The sequence below is a fragment of the Scyliorhinus torazame genome, chromosome 18 (assembly GCF_047496885.1).
Source record: "Scyliorhinus torazame isolate Kashiwa2021f chromosome 18, sScyTor2.1, whole genome shotgun sequence".
NCBI lineage: Eukaryota > Metazoa > Chordata > Chondrichthyes > Carcharhiniformes > Scyliorhinidae > Scyliorhinus > Scyliorhinus torazame.
In genome coordinates, this window is record NC_092724.1 from 21,651,721 (window position 1) to 21,665,081 (window position 13,361).

At 46.4% G+C, this 13,361-nt stretch overlaps 1 protein-coding gene across 3 annotated transcripts in view; it reads left to right on the forward strand.

Moving 5' to 3' along the window:
* The window catches only part of LOC140395024 (anoctamin-8-like), a 172,031-nt gene extending 166,552 nt beyond the window's left edge, over nucleotides 1-5,479 (forward strand). For all 3 annotated transcript variants that reach the window (XM_072482345.1, XM_072482344.1, XM_072482346.1), the window contains 2 exons: nucleotides 2,120-2,230; nucleotides 2,437-5,479. In XM_072482345.1, the coding sequence (XP_072338446.1) occupies nucleotides 2,120-2,230; nucleotides 2,437-3,114 (789 nt within the window). In that variant the 3' untranslated portion in view covers nucleotides 3,115-5,479. The remainder of the gene's footprint in view (nucleotides 1-2,119; nucleotides 2,231-2,436) is intronic.
* The last annotated feature ends 7,882 nt before the right edge of the window (nucleotides 5,480-13,361 follow it).

A 13,361-nucleotide genomic window follows, 5' to 3' on the forward strand; every position in this document is an offset into this window, starting at 1 on the left:
AGAGTGTTACAGTGAGGGGCGTGGGGTATATCAGTGTTACAGTGAGGGGTGTGGGGTATATCAGTGTTACAGTGAGGAGTACGGGGTATATCAGAGTGTTACACTGAGGAGTGTGGGGTATATCGGAGAGTTACAGTGAGGGGTGTGGGTTATATCAGTGTTACAGTGAGGGGTGTGGGGTATATCAGTGTTACAGTGAGGAGTGTGGCGTATATCGGAGAGTTACAGTGAGGGGTGTGGGGTATATCAGAGTGTTACAGTGAGGAGTGTGGGGTATATCGGAGAGTTACAGTGAGGGGTGTGGGTTATATCAGTGTTACAGTGAGGGGTGTGGGGTATATCAGTGTTACAGTGAGGGGTGTGGGGTATATCAGTGTTACAGTGAGGAGTGTGGGGTATATCGGAGAGTTACAGTGAGGGGTGTGGGGTATATCAGAGTGTTACAGTGAGGAGTGTGGGGTATATCGGAGAGTTACAGTGAGGGGTGTGGGGTATATCAGTGTTACATAGAACATAGAACGATACAGCGCAGTACAGGCCCTTCGGCCCACGATGTTGCACCGACGTGGGAAGTCAAAAAACAAAAGCCATCTAACCTACACTATACCATTATCATCCATATGCTTATCCAATAAACTTTTAAATGCCCTCAATGTTGGCGAGTTCACTACTGTTGCAGGTAGGGTATTCCACGGCCTCACTACTCTTTGCGTAAAGAACCTACCTCTGACCTCTGTCCTATATCTATTACCCCTCAGTTTAAGGCTATGTCCCCTCGTGCTAGCCATTTCCATCCGTGGGAGAAGGCTCTCACTGTCCACCCTATCTAACCCCCTGATCATTTTGTATGCCTCTATTAAGTCTCCTCTTAACTTCTTCTCTCTAACGAAAACAACCTCAAGTCCATCAGCCTTTCCTCATAAGATTTTCCTTCCATACCAGGCAACATCCTGGTAAATCTCCTCTGCACCCGCTCCAAAGCTTCCACGTCCTTCCTATAATGAGGTGACCAGAACTGTACGCAATACTCCAAATGCGGCCGTACCAGAGTTTTGTACAGCTGCAACATGACCTCATGACTCCGGAACTCAATCCCTCTACCAATAAAGGCCAACACTCCATAGGCCTTCTTCACAACCCTATCAACCTGGGTGGCAACTTTCAGGGATCTATGTACATGGACACCGAGATCCCTCTGCTCATGCAACGGCCCCAGAACAGATCCTTGTGGTACGCCACTTGTAACTGAACTCCATTCTGAACATTTCCCATCAACCACCACCCTCTGTCTTTCAGCTAGCCAATTTTTGATCCACATCTCTAAATCGCCCTCAATCCCCAGCCTCCGTATTTTCTGCAATAGCCTACCGTGGGGAACCTTATCAAACGCTTTACTGAAATCCATATACACCACATCAACTGATCTACCCTCGTCTACCTGTTCAGTCACCTTCTCAAAGAACTCGATAAGGTTTGTGAGGCATGACCTACCCTTCACAAAGCCATGCTGACTATCCCTAATCATATTATTCCTATCTAGATGATTATAAATCTTGTCTCTTATAATCTCCTCCAAGACTTTACACACAACAGACGTGAGGCTCACCGGTCTATAGTTGCCAGGGTTGTCTCTACTCCCCTTCTTGAACAAAGGAACCACATTTGCTATCCTCCAGTCCTCTGGCACTATCCCTGTAGTCAATGATGACATAAAAATCAAAGCCAAAGGCTCAGCAATCTCTTCCCTGGCTTCCCAGAAAAACCTAGGATAAATCCCATCAGGCCCCGGGGACTTATCTATTTTCAGCCTGTCCAGAATTGCCAACACCTCTTCCCTACGTACCTCAATGCCATCTATTCTAATAGCCTGGGTCTCAGCATTCTCCTCCACAACATTCTCTTTTTCTGAGCGAATACTGACAAAAAATATTCATTTAGTATCTCGCCTATCTCTTCAGACTCCACACACAACTTCCCATCCCTGTCCTTGACTGGTCCTACTCTTACCCTAGTCATTCTTTTACAGTGAAGAGTGTGGGGTATATCAGAGTGTTACAGTGAGGTGCGTGGCATGCAACCCATTGAAAAATCTCCTATAACCTGGTGTTGTCTCCTGCAGCATTTTGCGTTCCTTTTGAAATATGTGCTGAAAATCGCAATTCCAGATGTTCCTGCCTGGGTAGCTGAGGAAATGGCGAAGCTGGAATATCAACGGAGGGAGGCATTTAAGGTGAGTCGTTCTACTGGGGCAAATTTTTACTTGTTGGCAGTGGGTTGTCAGACGCTAGCTGAGAGGAACATGCCAGCAGCCACAGTGGGAAGGAACCTATTTAAAGAAAGAATGTTAGAGACTGAAACCATTTACATATTGCGGAACCCTTTGGCAGGGTAGTGAAACTATGAATCATGTTAATGATCTTCTTACCTTCCGAGCAGAAGCATGAGCGCCAGGCACAGCAACACTATCAGCAGCAGCAGAAGAGGAGGCAACGTGAGGAGGAGGAGAAACACCGACAGGAACAGAAGGAGAACTTGCAGTCTAGGAAGGAGAGAGAGGCAGGGAAGGAAGATGGAAAGCCTGGTACCTTGTCCTCCGATCAGGCTCATAGCCGAGCTCACGGCAAATCGAAAGCAGCTCAGTCTGGCCAGTCTACAGAGAGACCCAAAAGGCCCAGCTCCCTGCTGGCCTCCAACAACGTCCTGAAGTTGAAGCAGATCATCCCGCTGCAGGGCAAATTCGCTGCCAAGTCCCCCCAGTCGCCGACCAGCAGCGAGAGCAAGCTGCCAGGGTTTCTGAGCTTCAAGTTCCTTAAGTCGCCAGCAGACGGGAAGAAGGATGGGGCGGCGGAGAAGGAGAAGGTGCAGTCGCCCACCAAGCCCTTCAACCCCGGCAAGCTGTTCAACTTTGGCAAGTCGGACACTGGCGTGTCCAGCAGCAACGGGACCACCACCACCCAACCCAAGGCGGGAGCTGGTGGGGCGGGAGGCGGTTCGTCATCTGAAAGTGGCGACAAAGTCACCAGCAAGTCCGACCTCAACGGGCTCCCAGAGGCAGCAAACCCCGAGGATCCCAACACACATCCAGCAGAGGAATCAAGCAGTCCCAAGCGTTAACACATAAAGAGATTAAAGTAAAAATGTGGGCTGACACAACCTGCAAAGTGAAAACTGGGTTGCAAAAAAAAAAGTTTCAAAAGATCCTTTACAAGTTTGGCTTCTCTCGTTATAACTTTATACATATAAAATTGAATATTCAGGGATGGAAATCTGTATTTGATAAACAGGCCACTCATCACCTTCAGGTTTTTTTATACAACATGGTTGGTGTAGACCATTGGTTTATTGACACCAAGAATTTTGGCTTTAAATTGTCTGGGAACCGTGATTAATTTTCTGCTAACCTTCCTGTTCCCGACTCCTTACTCCTTGTCAATGTCGAGCCATCTCACTCTGCAGCCTCTCGCAAAATCCGTGCCGGAAAATCCACGCAAAACCGATTCAGCAAAAACTTGACTTCAAACATTTTCACCAATTAAATGTGCAGAACGTCATTCGCGTGTAGCCTGTGGTCAACATTACCAGGCAGCAGGTAAGAGGGAAAATGTTGGAATCTGTTACTAAGACTGTGGTAACAGGGCATTTAGAAACAAGTTATATGTTCGGGCAGGGGCAATATGGATTTCTGGAAGGGAATTCTTTCAAGGAAGTTTTGAGGATGTAGGTAGCACAGAACAAGTGCATGTGGTGGATATGGATTTTCAAAGAAATTTGGATATATTGGCATACAAGAGGTTATTACATGAAATTCAGAATCACGGGGTTGGGGCATGGTTAGAGGATTGGTCAACAGACAGTAAACAGAGAGTAGGAATATTGGATCATGTTCTGGTTGGCTGGCTATGTAGGGTATCACAAGGATCAGTTAAGACCATAAGACATAGGAGCAGAATTGGGCCACTCGGCCCATCGAGTCTGCTCTGCCATTCAATCATGGCTGATATTTTTCTCATCCCCATTCTCCTGCCTTCTCCCCATAACCCCTGATCCCCTTATTGATCAAAAACCTATCTATCTCTGTCTTAAAGACACTCAGTGATTTGGCCTCCACAGCCTTCTGCGGCAAGAGTTCCACAGATTCACCACCCTCTGGCTGAAGAAATTCCTCCTCATCTCTGTTTTAAAGGATCGTCCCTTTAGTCTGAGATGGTGTCCTCTGCTTCTAGTTTCTCCTACAAGTGGAAACATCCTCTCCACGTCCACTCTATCCAGGCCTCGCAGAATCCTGTAGGTTTCAATAAGATCCCCCCTCATCCTTGTAAACTCCAACGAGTACAGACCCAGAGTCTTCAACCTTTCCTCAAACGACAAGCTCTTCATTCCAGTGATCATTCTTGTGAACCTCCTTTGGACCCTCTCCAAGGCCAGCACATCCTTCCTTAGATACGGGGCCCAAAACTGCTCACAATACTCCAAATGGGGTCTGACCAGAGTCTTATATAGCCTCAGAAGTACATCCCTGGTGTTGTGTTCTTGGGCATCAGCTATTTACAATCTATTGTTAATGACCCAGATGAAGGGACTGAGTATTATCCACATTTGCTGATGATATAAAGTTAGGTGGGAAGTAAGCTATGAGGAGAAGGCTGTGGAGGCAAAGTCACTGAGCACCTTAAAGACAGAGATAGATAGGTTCTTGATTAATAAGGGGATCAGGGGAGAAGGCAGGAGAATGGGGATGAGAAACACATCAGCCATGGTCGAATGGCGGAGTAGACGCGATGGGCCGAATGGCCTAATTCTGCTCTTATTCCTTTCGGTCGAAGGAGGGGCAGCACGGTGGCATAGTGATTAGCACTGCTGCCTCACAGCTCCAGGGTCCCAGGTTCGATTCCGGCTTGGGTCACTGACTGTGCGGAGTCTGCACATCCTCCCCATGTGTGCGTGGGTTTCCTCCGGGTGCTCCGGTTTCCTCCCACAGTCCAAAGATGTGCAGGTTAGGTGGATTGGCCATGATTAATTGTCCCTTAGTGTCCAAAAGGTTAGATGGGGCTACTGGGTTACGGGGATAGGGTGGAGGCGTGGGCTTAAGTAGGGAACTCTTTCCAAGGGCCGGTGCAGACTCGATGGGCTGAATGGCCTTCTTCTGCATTGTAAATTCTATGATTCTATGACACAAAAAGGCTGTGAAGGTACACAGACATACTGAGTGGCCAAGAAAGTGACATGTGAAACATAGTGCAGAATCTTTGCGCACTCGCCATCTCGAGAGTCAGCGTGCAACACGCTCCCGCTGACTCTCAGAAGTGAGCTCTAATTGGCAATGGGCAGGCCTTCCATCCATCTTTGGAAGGAAGACCCGCCATGGAGAACTGTTGACAGCTCTCCAACCCATCCAGGCTTAGCACTGCAGTGGCCAGAAGAGGTACTGCAATGCTCTGCCCAGGATCGTTCCCTAAGATAAGTTCCAGGGGTGGGATGGTAGGGGATGCCCTGGGGGGGGGTTTGGGTGGGAGGGCGAGCTCGCTATCGGGGATGAGGTAGGGAGGACTCTCAGGTCCTGGAGGGAAGGGCGCCCCTCAAATCTGGAGGGCTTTCAGATTGAGGACTCCCACCACCACCACCATCCCAAGGTGGAGAATTGTTTCTTTTTCTATTTCACACCTTGCTGTGATCCGCAACCGCCAGCCTAAAGGTGTAGGCTTGGCGGGAAAATACCTTAAGAGCCGAAAGGCCGGGTTTTCCGCCCCAGGCCTTGCCTGCCCCACCGTGCAATTGTGTCAGGGTGGGCAGGTTCCTGGGAGAGCACCACCCATTCAGTTTTTTGCTCCCCCGCCCTCCACCTCGGAACCCGCCTTGGGAGGAAATGTAAAATTCTGCCTAGAATGTGGAGAAATGAGAGGAAAATAGAAAAGCGGTAATTTTTTAAAAAAATGTGAGGACCTGGGGAATGTTGCTGTTGAGAAGGACCTGGGCGACAGGAAAGTTGAAAAGTCTTCAAAAGCCATACACTTGGTTCGTGGTTTTATGAAGAGGGAATAGAGCAAAAGGAAATATAGCAGTTATGCTAAACCTTTATGAATGACTGTTTAGGGGCAGCACGGTGGCACAGTGGTTAGCACTGCTGCCTCACGGCGCCGAGGTCCCAGGTTCGATCCCGGCCCCGGGTCACTGTCCGAGTGGGGTTTGCACAGTCTCCCCGTGTTTGTGTGGGTTTCGCCCCCACAACCCAAAAGATGTGCAGGTTAGGTGGATTGGCCACGCTAAATTGCCCCTTAACTGGAAAAAATGAATTGGGTACTCTAAATTTTTTTTTAATGAATGACTGCTTAGAGCTTAGCTGAAGTATTGTGTCCAATTCTGAGCACCACACTATCGGAAGGGTGTCAAGGCCTGGGAGATGATGCAGAGGAGACTGACCGGAACGGTTCCAGGAATGAGGGATGTCAGTTACATGGAGAAGCTGGGATTGTTCTCCTTCGTGCAGAGAAGATGAAGAGGATGTTTAATAGGGAAGTGTTCAAAATCATGAGGGATTTTGATCAAGTAAATAAGGCCTCTTTCCACGCTGTAATCATTCTGTGCTTCTATTCAATGGTGGGAGGGCTGGACACAGGTCTACAGTTTAATAACCAGAGGGGGAGCCAAGGAGAATTTTCTTAAGGAGTGAGTTCTTGTCATCTGGAAGGGTGGTGGGAGCAGATTTATTAGTAACTTTCAAAAAGGAATTAGATAGGTGTTTGAAGGTGATACAGAATTACAGCGTTATGGGGAAATTAGCATAAATGTGGTACTAATTGCATATCTATACCAAAGAACTGGCACAGGTTCGATGGGCCGAATAACCTACGCCTCCTTTAGTGCTGCGTGATTCCAGGTGGTATGTCCAGTCCATCAGTGGCCTTACTGAAGGCCAGCCCCAGACCCCAAATCAGAAAAAACAATTGTAAACCGGGCTCCGAGTAAATCACCATCAAATTGCATCTATCAGCTGGGGACAGGTGACTTCCGAGCCCAATTTCAGTTTAATTTGCCACCTGTCACAGCATCTCCACAGGATTCGTCAAGTCGCCATGTGCGAAAACCCAAGGCGAACGTGTCTCACGGTATTAAGTGGAAGGCCTGGGGAGTAGCTCACAATGGGTTGAGGGCTTCAGGTGACAGAAACATCGCCTGGGGATCCCATTAGCGATGGGACCGACTGTGTTGACCTCCATGCCTTGACCTCCCAATGCCTGCTTCCACCATGCCAAGCGCTGCCCAAAATTCTAAATTTGACCTCTGCTATGTTGAAGTTCACAATTCACTCCCACGGTTTTGCTGGCATTCAAAGGAATTGTGGCTTTGTTCTTTAAGCTAATGATGCCTTTAGAATCACTGGCCAATTCAAAGAACTGTTTATTATCCTATATCTATATATATGGTGAATCGGGTTTCTTATGGTTCTATATGTATAAATGTATATATTGTATATAAGCATGTATTATATTCTGTTCACCAAGAAACTCTTTCAACATATATGTATAGTTCCAGTATAGACTTGATTAAATATATCACTCGAATCGGAATTAAAATTCTAATTTAAATTTGTGTGAAATAATATGCAGCTTGCCTTCAGTTTATTGGCTGATTGATTGGGTGAGAGCGCCATATCAGTACAAATGGTGTTCCCCCTAATTTAGTTGCCATATAATTCAATTTCCTCCAAGAAAGACTTGCATGTCTGCAGCAGCTTTCATGGCCGCACGTTCCAAAGAAATCCTCAGGCAACAAATTACTTTTTGCAGTGTCACCACCGCAGGAAAGGCGGCAGCCAATTTACGCATAGCAAGATCCCACGGGCGGCAATGTGATAATGACAGGATAATCTTAGCGCTGTTGGGTAAGGGCTAAATATTGGCCAGGATATGGGGTGCGGGTGGGGGGGGAACTCTCCAGCTCTTCTTCGGAAGTGCCATGGGATCTCTTCCATCCGCCTGAGAGGACAGATGGGGCCTGGGTTTAACATCTCATGAGGAAGACGGCACCTGCAACATTGAAACACTACATCAGTACGGCACTGGGAGTGTCGGGCCTAGATTATGTGCTTAAGTCTCTTGAGTGGGGTTTGAATCCACTTTCTGTGTGGTGAGAGAGAGCGCTACCCAATGAACCTGGGCAGTCGAACCAAAAGCGCTGTAAGAGATCCTTTGTATACATGTTGTATTCAGCCTAACCATGCGCTTCAACAAAGTTGTTCCAGAATTCAACTGCCATATTGCTTGGCTAAGACCTGATTAAATCTCGTTCAAGGCTTCTTTCCCCATTAATTTCAGTCAGCGGCACAGCTTCCCCGAAAGACCTGTGGTATAACAGGAAGAACCGGTTTTAAATTGATGGGACGGAGCTCTCTCTCCTCTCTCCTGGGTCTCCGCGTTCTGGCATTAAATTAGATTGTGTCTGTCCTGATCAGTGTGGACCCACAACACAAACCCTATCTCCAGATTTCAGCACCAGTTGACATCAAACACAACCCATGGACAGGGCTGCGAGATTGAGAAAATGGAGCATGGTCGCTCTCCATTAATTGAAGCTGAAGAACTTTATTTGAAAACCAGCACATTAACCGTGACCTGGGACTGACTGGTACCGATAGATCGCTCAGAGCAGTTTGTCACCATTCGGTCATCTTGTACTGACCAGGAAAGGAGTGGACACGTAAGTTGCAATGACATTTAGAGTCACAGATCCAACTCCAGTGACCTGGGTTTCCCAACAAAAGCTCTTCAGATGATGATGGCGGTCTTCAACCCAACTTCCTGTCTGCAGAAAAAGTCAACAGTCTTCCATTTCCTTCCTCATGCTTCTTACCGACTGAGTCGCCAGCCAAACCTTTTCTCTGCATGAGCCAACAAGATTGCACTATTTGAACTGAAGCCATTTTATTCTTCCTTCATGTGTGTGTGTGTGTATATATTCAGAGGGCTTAATAAACAAGGCGGGCAAAGGAAAATAAAAGGAAACAGACTTTTAAGTAAGTGGCTGAGGGCCTTGACTTTAAAATGGAGAACATGTGAACTAAGGTTCGACAGGAGTACAAATCGGCAAATGGCCGTAGAGTTTCCAATTTCCTGTTCACTTGGTGTGGTATTTATTACCAGTGTTTATTGGATACATTTTATTGTGCATCTCTTTTGGTTAAACACAAGGGGTTGGATTCTCCGTCCCGCCACATTTCTGTTTCACCACGCCGGCGGGATGCTCCATTACGCCGGCTGGTCAAAGGGGTTTCCCATTGTGGGGCAGCCCTATGCCGTCGGGAAACCCCCGGGCTGCCGGCAAAACGGAGCATCCCGCCGGCGGAGAATCCAGCCCAAGACTTCTTGCAAAAATCGGGTACGGCATTTCAGGTCCAAAGCAATAACAACTTATATCCACATTGCGCCTTTAATGTAATGAAACATCCCAAGGTACTTCACAGAAACTTCCCGTACCAGCCTCCCCGAACAGGCGCCGGAATGTGGCGACTAGGGGCTTTTCACAGTAACCTCATTTGAAGCCTACTTGTGACAATAAGCGATTTTCATTTCATTTCAAATGCTATAACCAAAGTGTGCCTCAGGAGATAATAGGTCGGACATGGTCAAAGAGCAGGTGTTAAAGAGCGTCTGAGAGGAGGAAAGAGTTTAGAGAAGCAGAGGTTTAGGGAGGGGATTCCAGAGCCGAGGGCCCAGGCAGCGCAAGGCACAGCCACATGGGGGAGCTATTATAATTGGGAATGCACAAAAGGTCAGAATGAGCCAAGCGTACAAATCTCAGGCGGCTGTAGGGCTGAAGGTGATTACAAAGAAGGAAGGGGCGAGACTGGAGGGATTTAAAAACAAGGATGAGAATTTAAAAATCAAGTGATTGACTGGGAACCGTGTAGGTCAGTAAGCACAGGGGTGATAGGAGAATGGGACTCATTGTGAGTAAAGATGTGGGCAGAGTTTTGGGTAACAAGTTTAGAGTATTCTGTAGTGTGAAGTAATAATAATCTTTATTATTGTCACAAGTAGGCTCACATTAACACTGCAATGAAGTCACTGTGAAAAGCCCCTAGTCGCACCGCTCCGGCGCCTGTTGGGGTACACTGAGGGAGAATTCAGAATGTCCAATTCACCTAACAGCACGTCTTTCGGGACTTGTGGTAGGAAACCGGAGCACCCGGAGGAAACCCATGCAGACTCCACAAAGTGACCCAAGCTGGGAATCGAACCTGGGACCCTGGAGCTGTGAAGCAATTGTGCTATCCACAATGCTACCGTGCTGCCCGTATAGATGTATTCGAGAGGAAATTAGACAGGTATATGAGGGAGAAGGGAATAGAGGGTTTCAATGATAGATTTAGATGAGAAAAGATGGGAGGGCTTGGAGTGGAGCATAAATCCCAGCATTGACTGGTTGGGTCGAATGGCCAGCTTTTGTGCCATGTATCCAATGTAATCCTATCTGATGTAATTGTGCATCAATTGTGGGTTGAGCCAAGATGAGGACAGACCTGGAGGTCAGTCCTGGGGTACTCCTGGTCTAATCAGGAGAGTTCCACATCACACAGTGCTTGTAATAACGGAACTATTTGTCTTGACATTGGCACATGTTTTTAAGTTTGTAAGAATTCTGATTCAGTAAACAGAACGTTCCAGAAGTATGGACAGAGTGGTCATTTTTTCACTGATTTTCAACAGGGAATTACTGAATTAGGAATTAATTAGTTATAAAGGGACATACCAGAAAAATGATGACTTCCTCGGTCACTTTTTTTCTTATATCAATGTCTTTTTAAGAGCAAGTTAGCATTGCACATTCTATTTCGGTCTTGCCCCGTCTGCATATTATATGAGAGGGAAGGGCCACAACCTCACAGGTCAGAGGCAAAAGTGCTGCATGGGTCCATTGGAGGTCAGAGATGATTGTGTATTACCAGATTACAGTCTGTTAGTCCAAGGGTGGGTTGGACATTTAGATTTTGAAATCCTTTAAGCTTTGCTCCAGTCATTTGCCCTTTTTATTCCAGAACTATCGTACACACTGTTGTGGAGCCTTCGTTAAACAGATCCTGCGAGCATTTCATTTCGAAGCAATGCATGATTGATGAAACCATTGTGTTGATCGTTATATCCATACAAATGGCCTTTGAAAGGGGTAGCACAGTGGTTAGCACTGCTGCCTACAGCACTGAGGACCCGGGTTCGAATCCCGGCCCTGGGTCACTGTCCGTGTGGAGTATGCACATTCTCCCCGTGTCTGTGTGGGTTTCACCCCCACAACCCAAAGATGTGCAAGTTAGGTGAATTGGCCATGCTAAATTGCCCCTTAATTTTTAAAAAATGGCCTTTGAGAATGACCCACTTGTGAGATATTCATTGACTCTGAGTGGGAATGTGAGAGTTGAATATCTGTTGTCTACTCTTCTTACACAAAGTTTTATACATTACATAAAATTTACAGTACACACATTTGGCCTAACTAGCCCAAGATGGTGCTTATGCTCCTCACGGGCCACCCCCTACTCCTCTTCACCTCACCCTCCTATCCCTTTCTCCCATGTTTATCCAGCTTCTTAAATGGATCTGTACTCGTTACTTCAAACACTCCCCTGTTCCACATTCTCACTACTCTCAGGGCAAAGACGTCTCTCCTGAATCCCTCTTGGATTATTGACCATTTTATATTAATGGCCCCTAGTTCTGGTCCTGCCCACAAGTGGAAATATCTTCCCTGCATCTATCCTCTAACATCCTTTCAAAACGCCTGTTCAATCTTTCCTAATAGTTTATAACTTCCTCAGTTCCGTGTCATCCTTATCTTTTTTTTTTTGCACCTTCTCAACTGTACATCCTTTTTGCAATATGGTGACATGAACTGTGCACAGTGCCCGCCAAGTGTGGCACATTGAAGTTTTCAAAACTGAGATTTTTGTTGGGTAGGGGTGTCAAGGGATGTGGAGCAAAGACAGATTGTTGGGACTTGAGCTACAGATGAACTATCATCTAAATGAATAGTGACACAGCTCAGGGGCCTCAATGGCCTCCTCCTGCTCCTATATTCCTTTGCCCGTTACAGAATCAGTTTTAGGTCTGAAAGACTATACCAGACTGCTTGGAGTGACAAGACAGCCTCACGGAAACCTAGTGACAACAGGCATAATTAAACACAAGGTGACAATTTTATATATCTGTGCAGACAAGGAGTCTGGGAGTGACGCCTGGTATTCAACAGAACCTCTGCTCCAAATGTGTGAAAAAGCTTTTTTCTCACATCGCAAGTGGTTCTGGTCTGGGTGCACAGCATGGAAGGCTGGTGGAGGCAGGCTCTGTCGAGACATTCAAGGGGGCATTAGATGATTACTTGAATAGAAATAACGTGCAGGGGTATGGAGAAAAGGCAAGAAAATGACATTAAACAACGATGCTTGTTTGGAGAGCTGGTGCAGTCACGATGGGTCAAATGGCCTCCTCCTGCGCCATAACAATTCTGTGAAGATACCAACCTGGTACTTTAGAAAAACTGATCAACTACCCAATAGGACCAGTAAACAATGAGTGACCTGACCTTCACTTCCAGCATCTGTAATTTTCATCACATTTACAGAGATCCAGGGAAAATAAAATTGTCCGTGAAAACAAGTAACAGACTGCAAACAAACCTTTTTTTAATCTGTTGGGAACATTACTTTAATCGAGAGATGTACAATGGAAAAGGTACAGAAAAGGTATTTGGAGAGTGACAATTGTCAACACTTAGCAACTTGTGGGCATCATTGTGAGGACTGAGTAGCACAGTAAACACTGGAAATAATTCTTACTGTATTTCATTTGTAAAGTCCCACTGTTTTACACTTTTGTTCTTTATTAGCAGTGTCCCTCTAAAAAGGGGGTCACTGTTGTTAGGTTTTTGTATGATGCTGTTGGGAGCGACTAACATGGATTTTATTTGAGTAACTTGAGCCCTGTAAAATATCTCATCCTGAGATTAGTGATGATGCAGCTAAGGAATGCCCGGGAGGAAGAAAGGGGAAACATTTGAAAAATAACAAAACATTTGTATTAAAGGAAGAACTTGCATTTATATAGCACCTTTCACAACCTCAGGACATCCCAAAGCACTTCACAGCTAATGAAGTACCTTTGAAGTGTGGTCAATGTTGTAATGTAGGAAACGCAGCAGACAATTTGCACACAGCAAGATCCCATATGCAGCACAGATGACCAATTAATCTATTTTTGGCAAGGTTGGTTGTGGGATAAATATTAGCCAGGGTGCCGGGGAGAACATAGTGGCTGTGGGATCCCTTTGGTTCACCTGGGATAGAAGACGGGGAGTCTCATCAGAAAGAAAATAAT